At 39.5% G+C, this 18,477-nt stretch overlaps 1 protein-coding gene across 3 annotated transcripts; it reads left to right on the top strand.

Moving 5' to 3' along the window:
- Positions 1 to 424: 424 nt before the first annotated feature.
- Positions 425 to 17,813, top strand: il17rel (interleukin 17 receptor E-like). Of its 3 annotated transcripts, none has more exons than XM_034289968.1 (18): positions 425 to 727; positions 3,465 to 3,492; positions 4,019 to 4,165; positions 5,019 to 5,128; positions 5,647 to 5,761; positions 6,032 to 6,076; positions 6,314 to 6,456; positions 6,675 to 6,746; positions 6,912 to 6,966; positions 7,048 to 7,211; positions 14,240 to 14,284; positions 14,980 to 15,037; positions 15,215 to 15,357; positions 15,682 to 15,741; positions 15,846 to 15,903; positions 16,661 to 16,813; positions 16,998 to 17,054; positions 17,273 to 17,813. In XM_034289968.1, exons 1-18 carry the CDS (start codon positions 626 to 628, stop codon positions 17,380 to 17,382), a joined length of 1,665 nt encoding a protein of 554 aa, XP_034145859.1. In that variant the 5' UTR covers positions 425 to 625; the 3' UTR covers positions 17,383 to 17,813. The 3 variants fall into 3 exon arrangements, with proteins under 3 accessions (XP_034145859.1, XP_034145858.1, XP_034145860.1); XM_034289967.1 differs by having other exon boundaries at positions 15,846 to 15,909; XM_034289969.1 differs by lacking the exons at positions 425 to 727; positions 3,465 to 3,492 and adding an exon at positions 3,501 to 3,588 and having other exon boundaries at positions 15,846 to 15,909.
- Positions 17,814 to 18,477: the final 664 nt, after the last annotated feature.

Below are 18,477 nucleotides of genomic sequence, written 5' to 3'. Positions count from 1 at the left end.
CTCAAAATCATTCTCAAATGTTGCAAAATCTCTCAGATGAAGCTTATCCACATACATTTTATGGGACACATTCTTTTTTAGTAGGATATTTCTATTTACTTTGGGACTAAGTCAACATAACAGTGCTGATAATAGGAGTATGAAGCTCAAATATAAGATATTATATTTATGGTGACAGTGAAAACTTAAAAGAAACAGCCCCACCTTATAATTAAGATGCAATATTGTTAAGTGTTCTTTTAAACAGGAAAGTCCTCACAGCATATGCGCTAAAATGTTTGGAATTACATAAAAAATATACAAGGTTTGATGGATGAGACCAAAATGAGAGAGAGAATGGGCAAGAGACAGACACACCTCCTGTGGGCCAGGCTGTTTAAAATGCTCTGATCCTATCTGATCCCTATATGGTTTCATTCTCTTTGAGTAATCTGAAAAACAAACAACCCAACACCACTTCCATCCTGTACTGGACAAGCAACAGTGACAAAGGGATTGCTACAGACCAGGCAAATTCTTCACAAAAAAAAATAATCCATCTCACCTAAAAGAAGAATCTCCGGAACACAATCCCTGGAACACAATTCCAAACAGCTGTAAACTCAGAGGACTGGGAGAGAAGAAAATGATTTATAGAATTGTATTGATACTATCTCTGTACAGGCTATCGCTGTGTCAAGAAGGAAGAATAGAAAAGATCCAAAAATGTGAAACAAGATGTTCCAAGGTCAGTCTTTCAGTGTCACTCCTTAACGGTCTCGACTTCTGTTATTTCTAACTGCCAACCATTGTTTATTTAAATCATGATCATTGTGCTGTACCTGTGTATTTTGTTATTCAAAAATACCATTGAACTCTTATTTCTCATATATTTAAAAGACCAATGCCTTGTTAATGAAATACAGGATGTGATGACCATGTCTAATAACTAAATGTTCATTGTTACTCAATATAGCCATTCGGTTGTGACTTTTGCTAAACTGACTGAACACTGAAATTAAATTGGAATACAGTTCCAGTGTGGAACTAAATTATGGAGATAAAAAGTTAAATAGTTAAAACTTTAAATCAACAATTCAAATCAACTCTATCCTCCAGATTGATTGATGAATCAAAAGGGCGTAATGCATTTTAAAACAAGCGTAAAACAGAAAGTGTTTTCTAATAAAAACAGTTCCAATTCAATTTCATTCTATTTCAAATGGGTTTCAAAACTAAAAGTTGAATTGCAGTAGCCTACACATGACATGGCAAAAAAGGATAATATAAAACCAAAACAAAACCCCACATTGGAATTATCCTCCAGATTACATAGGTTGCTGTCTGTCCCTTGGGATTAGCCAACAGAATTTACTAGCTAGCCCCTTCACTGTCCAAACCACTGTCCAGCCTATATGGTTGTGATGACTAGCAAGAAGCCTGGCAACTTGACAGACCTGTGTTGACTCACAATCTCTAAAACGAACCATTGAATAGCTATATTAAGTGACGCCTCCAACTGAATGGCCATGCTATTACTCATTCTCTTATCTCTAGATTAAAATAATCAAAACAAGCTGCAGTCATTATGTATAGGAATATACAATGCTGCTTCTCTGTTCAACATTTAGTGTTTACTTCCTCCTAAAGTGGTCTGAGGCCTTTGGAAGTCTTGAAATCTGAACAATAATTAAAACACCATTTGACTGAATAATGTGACCTTTTGCTAATGACTCATTTCATGTAGGTGGGTGTACCTTTACTGAATGTGTATGATCTGTTATCTTGGATGACTGATGATTTGTCTGCATCATTGCCTAGGCATGTTTGTCAACACAATGACACATTGACCGAGGTTAACTGAGCTAGCCGTGGAATTTTTGTGGGGACTGTGGAGCACCAGGTTCATTTGTTATTGTTAGACCTACCTGGATTAGTGTTACTACATAATATTAATTACCTAAGGAAAAGGCTACCAAAGGGAACCTACGGGACTCGGGTGCAGATAACGTGCGCGGTTCTGTTTTTGCTCGAGCGTTGACGAGAGACAGACCACTTCTCCAAATTTCATGAGAAATTAAAAGTTCAAATGTACGGCTTAGATACCCACACATGCGCCACCAGGGGTCTCTCCATAGTCCAACAAGCTCACCTCAATGCACAGTACAATATAGAACAATGATACCTTTGACCTCCCTTCCATCCTCCATTAAGCAAAGAAATAACCTTTAAAAGACTGATGAAACAACTCATCTCATGGCACAACAAGGACATTAAATCTGCACACATTGCATTTAGTGGTATTTTGGCATTTTCCATTCGTGAGACTGTTTGAGGCAAAAAATGTATAAGTGTTCAGTTACTTGTTGTACTTTGGTGTATTCTTTGGACCCCAAGAAAAGTCACTGCTGTTTTGCCAGAAGCTGGTGGGGATCGAAATACACAATAAGCTGTTTGAAACAGTTCAAATCACTGTGGCATAGTATTTCCTCAAACCCCGCATCTCTTTCAGTACAGAGGCTGTCACTCACTGTGATGTTCAGTTGACTGGTTAAATAAATAACAGGCCCAATTCATATATTAAACATAATAAAAGTTCACATGATTTTGCTAAACAAGAAATAATTTACTACCCCAAAAAGACAGGAACTGATTTTTGGCACAACACATCTGGGAGTGCTTGGCACAGTGCTTTGCTGTGATATATTGGCAAAACACTACAAACCCCTGAGATAACCCAGATCCCAACGTCATTGGAACAGTAAAAAGTAATGTATGACGCACACGGTACCCAGCTTTAAATAACACATTGGATTTGGAGCACTCAGTTTATAAACAAATAGAAAATAAAATGTATTGAATTATCATGTCGCTTTAAACAATAGCATTGCAAACTGAACAAACCAGCTGTCTTGAGTGGCATAGGATAGTGTACCAATTTAACTGAACTAATTAACTACGAGTGACTTTGAACAGCAAGAGCTGGCATTGTAGACACAACTTAGGTCTAGTCCTGGACAAAAAAACAGCTCAGTTGATTTCTTTGTCCTAGACAGGACTTAGTTTGTGTCTGCGAAATTGCCTTTTACAGTGCAAAACGGCTTTGTCAGCTGGTAAATTCTTATTCTGTAAGGATAAAACACTATAAATCATCTAATAAACTAACATTAAATAATGTTATAATATATTGTTGGTAGACTTTTGCAACAAAAAAACAACAACTATACAATCAGGGCAGATTTCACACACAGATTAATCAGTCTATGACAAAGAAAATCAAATCAATAGAAACTTCCAGTCTAGGCTTTATCTCTGTCTGCAAAACTGTCCCTCAAGGTTGTGGTAAACACTTTTTTCCATATACCTACGACTGGATCACAACCGTGCTAGAAAACATATTCACCAAGCCTTCTCGGGTAAAATTGCTTCAGTTTAAAAATGGTATAAGTAAACCTGCTACATTGTCTTTTATCATCTCTCTGCAGGGCCTCCAATGCAAAAGCAAACTCCACCGTGAGTAACTTCCACTGTGACACTGTGATATATTCCTGACAGTCCTCCGATCAGATCTAAAGCAATGTCTGAAATACATGACATTCACAACCCATGGTAGGTGGTCCGTGTGAGTAAACCTTCATTGTAGCATGGACCACCCGTATAGGACAGGAGAGTTATTGTCCATGTAGACCGCTTTCTGCTGGAGAACAGTGTGTTACAGCATGTTCACCACGCAAAACAAGTCAGATTAACCAGAGTCCAACTTTATCAGCACTTAGCACACTTCTATATTTTTCACGAGGGAAAGAAATCCTAACTTAATAGAGGAATAAGTAATGTAGCTATTATTTGATGTTGGAATCAAGCTGCTTTCTAGTCAGTAACTGACTATTGCTTATTGCAGGCTATTGTATATTTCTACACATTTCTCCTGACTTTTAAACTATTTTAATGTGGGTGATGAGTAAGATTTCTAGTGTCCTTTTGAGACAAATATACTTGGATACATCGTGTGACTTTCTGTCCTGTTTTCTGAATGCAGATTACTTTGCCCAGTGCCGGAGTCAACCCACCAGCCTCAGAGCAATTGTCACCTTTCAGAACGTCAGCCTGTCGACAGTAATGAAATGTGAGGGAAGACAGAATTGCTCTCTTCACCTGCAGGCCCACACTGCTCTTCAGCTCAGTGGTAGGTGCCTAAAGCCTCTCCTTGCATGACCTTAAAGTGCAGCATTATCCTTAAATGTTTACAGTACTTCATAAATGTTAAATCTGCAGACAATTATTTGGGGTCTTTTGAACTTTCTGGGATTCTTCTGGGAACAGCAGTGATCTCAGCTCCTGATTAGTGGAGAGGCAAACATATGGTAGAATATTTGTAAACCACTACGTGTGTCTTTTTGCATGCATTTTCACTTCTGAGCCTCTTTCTGGTTCTCAAATTACACCTGATTTCTGAGAAACCGTGGACTTCATGGGATAACCTCTTTTTCACTAGGTGCTTTTCAGCTTCAGGATGTCATTTTCTGGGTAATTCTATACAATCATGGTGCTCTAAAAGAGATCACTATGAAACCACTAAATCAAGCATGAACACAAACAAGCAAACGGAGCCATAGTGTGTGTGGTACTTCCTTAGTCAGCTCACCTCAAAGCAATTTTGTAGAGCTAACAGCGCCAAGAGTATGATGTTGACCTGGAGAGGGGAAACCCCTGCGATACTATCTGACCCATTTAATACTTTCTGGAGAAAGGTGTCACGCTGTGTTCAGGTGTTGATCCTGCTTTGCGTAGTTGAACATGTATGTATAAGCCAGTATTTTGAATATTGCAACGTATTTAGGGAATACACATGGAGCCTTGTTGGCATTAGAAATAATTCAAATACACCTGACCAATATACAATACATGCATTCAAACACTACCAGTGTTCAAAACGAATATATAAAATTATAATTGAAAACAACACTAACAGGAAACATGTTCTGCAATATGGTATTGATTGACTTACAGTAGAATTATTCATTGTTTCTTTTCCTCAGAGCACATCCATGGTTTCTCTATCTGCATTCTCACTGCAGGGATGATATTTAACCAATGTAGGCTTGTCACCTTCCCCAAATCAACCATGCAGACATGGGAGGGACTACAGGTACAGTATATTCTACAGTGTATTCATCTTAAAACTATGCAGGAACCCTTGTAGGTTCTTTAAATAGTGTCAAATGGTATTTTAATTGTTCATCAAAGAACCATTTGAAGAACCTACTCCCTCAAAATGATTCTTGAAGAATGCTAAAAGGGTTTGTCAAATTAATTTCCAGATTTACCTGATGTTGTTTTTGTTGTACACTGACCCACAATGCTCACTACAATAACACACACTACATAACACACATCACTTTCACAGAGCGACTGGAAGAAGAACAGGTACAGTCAGATGCTTTCAAGAACAATACACTTATTCAAACAAAGCCAAACAAAACAACGGTGTACAGAGACAAACCTTTAGGAACAGGAACAATATCTGCCCGTCACCACAGCTCAGAACAGTTTTTGTGCCGTCGCATTGTGACAACGCATAAAACAAACCAACACATGTAATAGCTGTTATGTTTCTTTAAAATGGTCCATCCGTGTCTCGGTCTCTGTCTCTCTCTTTCTCTGAAGGTGGAGGTTCAGGATGACTTTTCTCGGGTATGGCCAAGTCAAGATGTCCACGTCACTTTGAAAACATATCCAAGCTACTGTGGTGTGACTTGGTCAAGCACTTACCATGTCCCAGGTGAGATTGAGAACTCGGGCAATCTCTCAAATTAAAATGTATTCTTAATATTGCACAGAGTCACTGAACCTCTCTCTAGTTGACTTCGAGAATGTAAGATATTGAGTGAGGTAACGTAAATCAACAGCCCCCCTAAAGCATCCCTAGTACTCTAAGCCTGAAGTACCCCATGCTTCTCCTTCGTATGTGAACACAGTGAACACACACAGCATTGCATGTAGTGTTTGTTTTACAGTGAACAAAAAGTTGTAGTTTTATTCTTTGTTTCAGAATGTAGCAGCAATGATCTTCGTTCAAACATTCCAGAGTGCATCAGTAAGTTTGAGCTCTGTATTGTTCTGCAGTTCAAAACCATGGAATTGTAACAGAAATCCTTTAGAACGGGTTAGAAGGAAAAACTGTTTCTAAGTTCAAGAAGGGTACATTTGTGCCTGGTTAATTTAACTTACAATCTACTCATTCTACTTTTCTTTAGGTCTGAATTCAGCATGACGATATGTAGGCAGGTCTTTGTGATGACCGATTGACTAACTGTCCTCTCTCTTACACCAGCCGGAAGGCTTGCCTACACTGTGGACTCGAAAAGGAAAAAGCTGGAGGTGTCTGTCTCAGACATGCTGGAGAATAAAGACTATCAACTGAGGCTGTGTCAGAAAGGACAGTTCACATGCAGAGACACAGGGGAAAACACAATGGTAACGTTCCAGGAGATGGGGACCTCATAGACTCTATGTTCTATCTCAGACAGGCAGGGTTGCTTCCCCATATTGCATTTCCGCAGTGACAGTTTCATTTACTACTACCTGCCAGTAAGAGCAGTAAAAACAATCAGTTAACAGTAAATAATTAAAAGAAGTGAAATTGTAATTGAGCCCTGGTGTGATCTTTTGGTTTTTTTCTCCACTCTGCTCAGATCAAAAAGGATGACGTGTCAAAGAATGCTACTCTGCATTACTCCACACCGCTGCCTTGTCTCTGTATTGAGGTAAAGGACTCTTATCTGTTCGTTATCTAGAAAGATCAATCATTATCTACAGCTTATATATTTGTTATATCATTTTGATTGCAATCAAACGTCTTTTTTTCTTATTATTGTCCTGTAATTCTGTTGTTCTATAATCATAAAACAAATTTAATGTGTATCTTACAGGGCTGGTCTGCAATGTCTGATGCACCCAGAGTTCAAGTCTGTCCCTTCAAAGACCGTGAGTATTTTTGAACTATTTGACAGAATGATGAACTTATTCATTGATTGATTCATTTTTAAATATTTTTTTACTCCATAGGTCTGGAGGAGTTGTGGTCTGGCATTACCTATGACCCCATGGAGGCGACGTTGTCATGGGAACCAGTGTGTCCTGTTGCCGCAGTGATCTCACTGTGCCAGAAACGAGGGGATAATGGATGTGAAGACCTGGAGGGATCCTTACAGATCCTCAACAGGGAAAAGGTAAGGTGCCTCAATCAACCAATCAATCAAGAACCAAGGGTTGCCAGATGACAATCTAGCCTGGTTGGAAAACTATTTCTGCTTTGAGAGCTATCCACGATATGTCATCCAAGAGCCTGCTGTCTAAACCCCTGGATTAATCTGTGCGAGTCCCTGGAGGTTTGATACTCGGGTCAAACCCCATTAGCTGGGTATGTGGTATTGCATTTGCTGTGGTAACAACTGTAGCACATGTTGAATCCAACAAAAACCTGTAGTGCTACAGTATCACCCATATCACCCACCGTCTGCCCAAAGTTAAATACAGAGTTTGTTTCCTGTTCTGCAATGACACATAGATGGTGCCAAGTATAACCTTGTAAACGGGACAATCTTGCAATCCTTAACTGTGACAACACTGTGTTTAAGGTTTCTAACTTTAACTCCACCTGGCAAAAGGACTAGGACATTAATGGAGGCTTGTGAGCTTGTTGGTTTTGTAATGTAACATTAAACCAAAGATATTGTTGATTTCAGTTCTTTGTAAAACATGCTCACGTGTCTTCATTACTTCCATTCACTTTGAGCTACGAAAGTGAGCTAATACTTCGATTGCAATTCAGTACCAAACAAAAAAAAAGCTTAGTATCAATTGTGAGAATAATTGCAGATCTCACAAATTGATGTCAAATGAGCAAGAAGGGCAGAAAGTCACCGTCATCATAACAAGTGCAACAACTCAGCTAGTGTATCTCAATAAGTTGTGCTAGTCAACAAAAAACAGTGTGGAGTGCAGTGTGGAGATAATTATAGAAAAATGTAACATTAAAATGTTTCTCTCCTTCAATGTCTAATAACGATGAGTTGTCGCCCACACTTTGCGTATATTCACACCTTTGGAGGGTCACTGTGAAAAATCCTGTCTATAGAGTTTATAAGAATCCCCATACTAATCAAAACTGGAATAGTATTAACAAGTCCAGGATGGCCTAGTAAGTGTTTACAGCTAGAATGAGGACACTTCATGTCAATGCTAACAGATAGACGGACCGGTAAGAACGTTTAAATGGAGATTATCTCAGGCACTCAGGAATACATTTTATTTGAAATATTAACTAAAAACTTTCTGTATAAATCTTCTGGTTCTCTGTTGTGGTGTTTTGCTAGTAGTACAGTAAAAATCATACTCATGGCTCCTTTAACTGAGTATGTTATGGCTAACTGCCGGGATATTCTTTGAATATTCTGAGGCAAATCCTGTGTTAGCGACAAGAAAGGAACTTGATATTGTATTTAACTCCGCTAACTGCGATGAGATCATTTTTCTCTTGCTCCCCCCAATCTCTGCTTTGCTCAGTTAATGTTATCAGTTCAACTTCACAGCAGCAGACCATTCACGTTATGTTACTTTCCTACAAGAACTCAACAACCCATAACCGTTTGTGCATTTTTGAGTTAATTATCTTGTAGCGAAGTACATTTAGTTGACACATATGCATCATATAGCCTAGCAAGCCTAATGAATAGATTTATGATAATGTTTTCTTTGTGTGAAAATAAACAACAATGGCATAACTAAACACACTAGTGGACTTTTGTCTCTCGTGTAAAAGTTTTATTAAGCCTAACAGCAAGGTGGTCACCTCAGAGTACTTACAAAAAGATATAAAATCATTTTAGGGAAGAAAAGACCAGATTTGCACCTTTTTCTTTCCTTTCCAAAAACGTCGAAAAGGATGGTTCTGAGTGAGGAACAGAAGGGTTAAAATTAAGAGACCACTGCAAATTGAATGCTTCTGTTCCTCGCTCAAAACGCTCTTTTTCAATGTTTTTGGAAAGGAAAGAAAATGCTGCAGTGGTCTCTTAATTTTTTCCAGCGCTGTATTTATATAAATTATACAATTTCTAATTGTATTCATTATTTTGGGTCAGAGACTTAAGCACTGACAAAAACTGTCTAATTGAAAGGCATAGATTTCGTTTTCATTGAAGGTTTCTGACATTTCCTTGAAAATAAAGAAACAATGCTTTAATGGTAATTGTCAATATAAAAAAAATACAGAATTGATGTACATTTAGGTTCAGAAATAATTGGACACTGACACAAGTATGGTGTAATTTTGGCTGTTTACCGTGTTACAGACAAATAATGAATATGGGCTTATAGTGCCACCTCAGCTTTAATTTGAGGGTATTCACATCCAAGTTGGAGGAAGGGTTTAGGAATTGCAGCTCTTTAATATCTACCCCCCTCTTTTTCCAGGGACAAAAAAGTAATTGGACAATTGACTCAAAAGCTGTTTTATGGACAGGTGTAGGCAATTGTTTCATTATATCTTCATCAATTGAGCAGGTGAAAGGTCTGGAGTTGATTCCATGTGTGGCATTCGCATTTGGAAGCTGTTGCTGTGAAACCAAAACATCCGGTCAAAGGAGCTCTCAATGAAAGTGAAACAAAAAATCCATCAGAGAGATGGCAGGAACATTAGGAATGGACAAATCAACAGTTTGTTTTTATTCGGAGAAAAAAGTAACACACTGGTGAGCAGTGGCGTTGGACTGGGAGGAAAAGGGGTACTAAGTATTTAGGGCCCTGAAATGTAGAGGGGTCCATGAAAATGTTAGAATCTTGAATAAAGAGGGAACCTCAGAGCTGATATACAGGGCCCAGATGTTTGTGCTACACCCCTGCTGGTGAGCTTTGCTACACGAAAAGTCCTGGACGTCCACGGAAGACAACAGTGATGGATGATCTTAGGATCCTTTGCATGGTAAAGAACAACCCCTTCACAACATCCAGCCAAGTGAAGAACACTCTCTAGGAGGTAGCCATATTACTCAAGTCGACCATGAAGAAAAGACTTCATGAGAGCAAATACAGAGGGTTCACCACAAGGTGCAAACCATTCAAAAGCATCAAGAAAAGAAAGACCAGATTTGCCAAAAGACATCTCAAAAAGCCAGCCCAGTTCTGGAACAGCATTTTTTGGACAGATTAAACTAAGATCAACCTGTACCAGAATGATGGGAAGAAAAAAGTATGGTGAAAGCGTGGAACGGCTCATGATCCGAAGCATACCACATCATCTGTAAAACACGGTGGAGTCAGTGTGATGGCATGGGCATGCATGGCTTCCAGTGGCACTGGGTCACTAGTGTTTATTGATGATGTGACAACATTTTAAAGTGTATAGGGATATTTATCTGCTCAGATTCAGCCAAATTCAGTGAAGTTGATTGGACGGCGCTTCACTTTACAGATGGACAATATACAAAACACGGCAAAAGCAACCCAGGGGTTTTTTAAGGCAAAGAAGTGGAATATTCTGCAATGGCCAAGTCAGTCACCTGATCTCAACCCAATACATTTCACTTGCTGAAGACAAAACTTAAGGCAGAAAGACCCACGACCGAAGACAGCTGCAATAAAGGCCTGGCAAAGAATCACAAAGGAGGAAACCCAATGTTTGGTGATGTCAATGTGTACCAGATTTCAAGCAGTCGTTGCCTGCAAAGGATTCTCTACAAAGAATTAAAAATGAACATTTTATTTATGATTGTGTTTGTCCAATAAAATGTTAGCCCCTGAAATAAGGGGACTGTGTATGTAAATGGTTGCTATTCCTAACCGTTTCATTCAATATTTTTGTTCAACTCCTTGAATTAAAGCTGGAAGTCTGCACTTCAATTGCACCTAGGTTGTTTCATTTCAGATTCAGTGTGGTGGCGTACAGAGACAGAATTAGGTCAGTTTCTGTGTCAGTGTCCAAATATTTCCAGACCTAACTGTATTAGATGTTTTTGCAGTGGTATTATGAGAATCATGTAATTTCTTTGGTATTGCATCAAAGTCCAAAGTTCTGGTATCAAGTCATCTATACTGCGAGCTAGCAGTGGCTAAATTAGCTGATGTTTGCTAGGTTTAACCCTCCTGTTATCCTCAAGTTTTTATCCTTGAGGTCAATTACTCTCAGCATTGATGACACAGTTGTTTCCCCGTCCACCCACGTAACCTTGGTGTCACTCTGGACTCTACAGTCTCCTTTGATGCATTCATAACCTCCTGTTTTGACAACTGCAACTCCCTATTCACTGGCATCAGTTGTACATCCCTCCATAAGCTCCAAATGGTTCAGAACTCTGCAGCCTGACTACTCACCTACACCAAGTCCCGGCAGCATATTACCCCAATCCTCTGTGAGTTACACTGGCTTCCTATCTCCCAATGCATCAATTATATGATCCTACTACTGACATACACTCACCTAAAGGATTATTAGGAACACCTGTTCAAATTCTCATTAATGCAATTATCTAATCAACCAATCACATGGCAGTTGCTTCAATGCATTTAGGGGTGTGGTCCTGGTCAAGACAATCTCCTGAACTCCAAACTGAATGTCAGAATGGGAAAGAAAGGTGATTTAAACAATTTTGAGCGTGGCATGGTTGTTGGTGCCAGACGGGCTGGTCTGAGTATTTCACAATCTGCTCAGTTACATGGATTTTCACGCACAACCATTTCTAGGGTTTACAAAAAATGGTGTGAAAAGGGAAAAACATCCAGTATGCGGCAGTCCTGTGGGCGAAAATGCCTTGTTGATGCTAGAGGTCAGAGGAGAATGGACCGACTGATTCAAGCTGATAGAAGAACAACTTTGACTGAAATAACCACTCGTTATAACCGAGGTATGCAGCAAAGCATTTGTGAAGCCACAACATGCACAACCTTGAGGCAGATGGGCTACAACAACAGGGCCCACAAATCTCCATCAACTACAAGATACTATCCTATCAATATGGGCCAACATTTCTAAAGAATGCTTTCAGCACCTTGTTGAATCAATGCCATGTAGAATAAAGGCAGTTCTGATGGCGAAAGGGGGTCAAACACAGTATTAGTATGGTGTTCCTAATAATCCTTTAGGTGAGTGTATAAAGCCCTAAGTTATCACCCCTGCCTACAGGACCTCTCTGACCTTCTTCTTCCATATCAACCGACACGTTCACTCCATTCCAGTACTGCAGGAATGGAGTACCGGGTCGCTCCCAGGATTTGGTGACCGGGCATTCTCTAGGGTCACTCCCAGGCTTTGGTGACCGGGCATTCTCTAGGGTCGCTCCCAGGGTTTTGGTGACAGGGCATTCTCTAGGGTCGCTCCCAGACTCTAGAACTCTCTCCCAAAAAGACCAAAGAGACTATCCCCACTTCCAGCAATGCATCAAGACTCATCTTTTCTAAATCGCCTACTCATAGCCATGCCCAATCCCACTTTCTTTTTGTTTTCCCTCTGTATTTTTTTTGTTTGTTTCAGTTACATGTTCCTTTTTTTAAAGCGACTTTGGGTCCTTGAAAAGTTCTATATAAATAAAATAAACAATAATAATAATTTGAGCCTTGCAATTTAAACCTAAGAGTTAGTGTCAGGTACTTCATGTTTCTTTGCTGACTTACTAAATAGCCTTATAAATCAAGTATACCTATTGCGCAACAAAAGAAAAATATGCAATTCACCATAAAATCGCACTGGTTGACCTAAAATGTGGAATAAATATATTTTTGGTGTTTTAATGACTTTTTATTATTTCCAAGTACAGATTTTTGTTGTTTATAACATTTGGAATGAAGAACAATTTCTGTTTTAAAAAATGACAAGAGGCCAACGGGTAGCTGCAGCTGTCTCCTGACCTTGTCCAGATGACCCCTCCCTTTGTCCCGTTGTAGTCCAAGACCATTTGTGGTTTTCTGTCTTTTCTGGTGCTCAGGACAGCATCTTTGGTGCTCATCAGCAGGAAATTGTTCTTTTCCTGGGGCAATAGGAGACAACAGAGGCTCTGCCAGTGAAGGCAAACATTGAAGATGTTACCTTCCTGTCGTTCATCGCATGAAGCTCAGAGGGAAGCTCCGGCTTATTTTTTCTCACTGTCCCCAAAATGGTAACCTCCCATTCAGCAGTTCCTCCTCAGGGTGTATGACGTGAAAAAATGATTACATGTAATGTTATGACCATTCAGTCCATGTCTAGTACCTTCCTTATGCCCTGATTTATTTCAGGTGCCTGGACTGTGCATCACATGCTGCCCATATTTTCATACTGTATACGGCTGATTTGCTTGGTATGCTTGGTAAGGGACAGCGCCCATGAAATGCAACCAGACATTCATCCACAGCGACATGGGGGCCTGGATTCTAAAAAAAGGGTAATTGCTGGAACCAATTGTCCGATACGTCCCGTATTGTTGCGAGTTTGTCACACTCTCGTTGGCCCTTTCTGGTTTCTCTGTCATCAAAGCATATGACACGGGAGAACACACAGTTCAAAAGCCAGCATCAGTGATGGTATGGGCGTGCATTAGTGCACATAGCATGGATGACTTGCACATCTGTAAACAATATATACAGGTTTTGGAGCAACAGATTCTGTCATCCAGACAATAGCTTATTTCAGCAAGTCGATGCCAAACCACATCCTGCACGTATTACAACAACATGGCTCTGTAGTAAATGTCTGGGGGCTAAACTGGCCTGCATTTCACTTTCAAAACTACAACAACTGGTCTCCTCAGTTCCTAAGTGCTTACAGAGTATTTTAAAGAAGAGGTGATGCAACTTTTTTTAAATGTGTTGCTGGCATCAAATTCAAAATGAGCAGGTATTTTTGTACTATTTTCAGTTAAATATAATGATAATAACATTCTGTTATTATTTGCATTTTATGCAGCGTTCAAACTGTTTAAGAAGTGGGGTTGTATTTAAAGACGTTAAACATTGAATGGGGTCAAATAGGCCCCAAAGATAATAGGGGAGTTAAAGGAAATTGAACCTTAGATTACGGTTGATGTTGGCCCATACTACTTTTTGCCAATGGGTCAACCTGAGGAACCACCTAACAGTGTTGTACATAGTAAAATTGTCCTATAATTTAACCTTATCTTCACAGTTAAAATGCTATTTCAACATCTGATTTGACAAAGAAACCATCAGGCACCCAGGCTAAAACACTACAAACACTAAACGCTAAAACACTCTTTAAAAACTTTTCTTTCAGATAACATTCTCTGGAGTGGATCCACACGCACAGCTTTGCATGAAGGTAAGCACTGACCTTTGCATGCTGGCTCTTCCATGAAGTTCTTATCCTCTGAACATAGCTGTAGGGGAGACTGAGTTTTAGTTTAATTTCATGCCAGTTTGTGTAAACATTAAAAACAATGCGACATTTCTGCAGTAAATTCTAGTCCACCTTATAACACCGACTTGGATTTTTCCACTGTAGGTTCACATTTTTCTCTAGCAGCACACACTTCTTGCGGCTTATATTTGGGTGGTCTTCCAATGTCAGTCCAATGTCTTAGAAAACGGACAAACATTGAGTTGTGTAAGAGCAAATTTGAGTCAAGTAAGAGCTATAATTACAAAGCTAAAAGGGTGGTGAATTCAGTAACTCCTTTCTTCACTCAAATACAGGCATAAAATTGTGAAAACTGCTAAAAATCTTTGTGGAAAAACAGTATGACAACACATTCCATGATAGACAACCAACATTGGGAACAGAGGGTTTGATGACATAGCACTCCATGTTGGAAAAAGCATTTCAACTCAAGACACTTGGCTTTGTCCTGTTCATTAACAAGTAAGGATGTTGTAGGATACACCTGTGCTGAGATGTGCGCAAATTAGTAGAAGAGTTGGACAAATAGCCCGTCTCCCCTGCAAACTGTATCCCCTTTGAGTGTGCAGAACAAATACCTAAATTACGTTATGCCCTTGGCTGTTGTTTTTTCTAAGTTTACCACAGATTCAGGATCCTGGATCCAGTGCCCCTTTGCTGATGGGAATTTCCAAGGTAATAGCTATGTAAATAGTCTGTCTATTATGAGTTATTGGTTGCGATCTGTCAACGCCGGATTTGAAAACAGCATGAACTGTGAACCCTAGGTCGTGCATCAGTCAAACGTTTGACTCATTGCAACCAAGGCTTTGAAGACAGTCAGTTGATTGGCCATGTTGCTTTTTCTTCCAGCCTGGGACCTGAGTGTAGAGCAACGAGAGGGTCAGCAGCAACTGGTCGTGACATCGCGGGTCAAATCTCCACTCTCTCTGTACGTGTGTGTGACGACGGGGACCTCCAACTGCAGCCCAGTGCACTCGTTCCATGTTCACGTGGTAAATTAAAGTCTACCAGCATCATCGTCCTGTCAATGTCAGCACTACTGAAATAAGGGTGTCTGCACTAAAATGAGACAAAGGTTCACATGATCTCTGTTGAACGGTCGAAGATAAAATGAGTGTATGGCAACATTTGATGTAGCATTTGAACTTATGAAAAATATTCTAAGGAAACCAGTAATTGTAATAATGCATATGTGCATGGACACCTGAGGAACACACAGTAACTGACATACAACTCACAGACATATTTCATTGACATGTTCCCTAAGGCAAGAGAAGGTGCTACATTTCTCAAATGTTTATGTTCTTCTTTTGCAGGAAAAATCTGTTAGTCTCAACCTGACAGTAAACCTATGCCAACCAAACACCTGTCTCCAGGTAATTTATAGAAGTATGGCTCAAAAAAGTGTACATGGTCCAACATGCAGCATAGATAGAATCACAGGCGTGTTGAAATTGACTGATGACATTTATTTTGACAGGTGAAGAGGCTTCATGTGAAATATGGCACCACCATCCTTCACTGCCATCCGGAATGCTGTAAGAGTTGTGTAACATTTCCTTTGCTATAGTAATTCATTGAGGAGTTAGCTCACTGAAAACCTTTTTGAGTTTGACCTTGTGTGGACATTCAGCTCTAAGAAAACATCTCCTGCAAAGAGGCCCCCGCAAGGTGCTGTAAACACACAGAGTTAAATCAAAGGCGTCCGCCCTGGTCACTATTAAATGTAAACGGCAAAATTCCAAGCCCAAGGGTAGGATACTCATCACACAAGCATGATTCACTTAACACACATTATACAAGCTCATTCAAACCTCGTTCAAGCTGGCAGTCTCATGCCCTGGCTTTAGAAGTCCTAACACGCACATCTCATGTTGCCCCCTCTAACATAAATACTTCTGTGTTCTGGAATCTCTCTTTAATGTGTGTGTGTTATTCTATGAGTGTGTGTTTAGTGTGTGGGTAGTTCTGAACAAGCCTTAACAGGTCTAATTTAATGCATTCAAGTAGTGCCCTAGCACCAGTTCAGGAAATACTACAAAGACGAGCGTTCCTGTCCAAAGACAGGATTTATTTCTTTGATGTTAGAAAATCAAATGAAAAGATAAACACACAATTAGGTAATGGCTTTGAAAAGATGCATGCATATATTTCAATAACCACAAGGGCCAAACATTTTACAATATATTAAACACAGTCAAGTATGTATTCCAAATTCATCCTTGAGTTTAGGTCGAAGTCTAATAGGATTTTACGCTTTGATTCTGACAGTTTCTTTTTGTTTTTTCTTTAAAGTGGTCCAAGACGATGCCAGAGGCCATGCCACTTCCATGGCTGAGAGCCACATGGCATTGCAAGGCTACTGGGAGCTGACCCTGGTAGTCATTTCAGCTGCAGCTTTGATCTCTGTTGTCACAATGGCAGCTTCACTGAGACACATTTTAACTGGTACGTTAAGTGTGTCTTCCTGCCCCTAACTGAGGGTTGACAAGAAACCTTTTCAGTCCAAACTGTAATGGGCTGGCTTTGTATAAACATAGATATCTCAAATGCTGGAAAGTAAAACCAAGTTAATTTAACAACCAAGCATAATGATTGTATACGTGTACTATCTATCTGTCTGTTTGTCTAGTATACTGGAGGATCAGAAAAGGACAGGATGGGGTCTGTCTATCAAAACAACATACAGGTGAGGCCATAATATCATACATCCAAATGCCAATCCCTGATCCCAAACATAACCTTAGCTTCAACCACAACCCTTAACCAATCCAAGCTTCCACTACAAACATAACCATGACCCCAATCCCAGCTTCCAAGTATACATCCTGGGTCAACCCTAATCCTTAACCACAGCTTTGACCCAAATACAGATATAAAACAGTTAAACTAAATCTGTTTTTTCAGAACCTCCACACACGGCGGGCCATGTCAGCCTAGGACTCCAGTATCACGAGATCCCTGTGCCTGACACTCCCCAGTTTAAAAACAGTGAGAAGGCCAATTTACTCAAATAATCTAATGCCTGTACATAAAGATGATGATGTTACAAAAAGTTAAAAAGAATATAGTACTCTGTATATTTTTGTTCTTTTTGTTGCCTTTTGCATTGGATAAATATTTTTGTTGATGTAAGTAAACAGTATGTTTTAATATATTTAAGATATGACTTAATATGGATGAATTTAACTGTATATTATGTGCTGTATGTGAAATATGAAATGAGTGTTTTGTTATATGTATCAATAATTTTTCCTACTGGTGTTACTGTGCATTGTCATTTAGGTCCTACACAAATATATATAGTCAGTGAAAGGTTCTCCAGGACTGGTCATTTTAATTTGTCTCAGTTTTAAAAAAGACAACAGTAGACACTAATGGAGAGACCCCTTTTGGACCAATTGAGATATTGTGTGTGACTAATAAATATTACATTTTTACTATCGTCCCTTCCTTGGCAGTGTGGACTCTTTGGAACGATGCATAGTTCACCTAAGCTGTGTCAAATACTGGACAGTGCCATCAGATATTGAGAATATATGGAGACAACATGATGAGAGGACTTAACAATGAGAATCAGGTTATACTGTATACACAAAACCACGCGTTTCTCTACTCAGAGTACTAACACACAGATAAAACAGATTGTTGATAGTAAATATATTTCTATAATCTCTCCCTTTTCATCTTTCTATGACCCCCATGGGTTAGAGAGGTGGGGGCCTGCATCAGTTCTACTTGCAGACACAGACACACGCTGATGTGTGCAAGGAGTTGCGATACAAAGTCAAAGCTCTGAGCTAGTTTACATGTATATTGTTCTCTCATTGCATTAAAGGGGGGAGCGAATCGCAATTAATTACCACTGTTGTCACAATCTATGGTTCCTTAGGAACAATGTGTTTTCTTTCTTTTCTTTCTCTGTGATGCACACAAGCTTTAGGGGAGCTATTGAATGTAGGCATGTTGTGATATTTTTCAATCACTGATAAAAGCATGAGAATGGGAACACGGTCAAATATGGGTTTAAAGAGTACTTTTTATTATACCTGTCTGGTATAGGAAAGACAATATCACCCACGGTTATGAGTCCATAGAATTCACAGAATGCC

Source organism: Esox lucius, chromosome 23 (genome assembly GCF_011004845.1).
Source record: "Esox lucius isolate fEsoLuc1 chromosome 23, fEsoLuc1.pri, whole genome shotgun sequence".
Classification (NCBI taxonomy): domain Eukaryota; kingdom Metazoa; phylum Chordata; class Actinopteri; order Esociformes; family Esocidae; genus Esox; species Esox lucius.
This window is presented reverse-complemented; position numbering and strand designations above follow the sequence as displayed.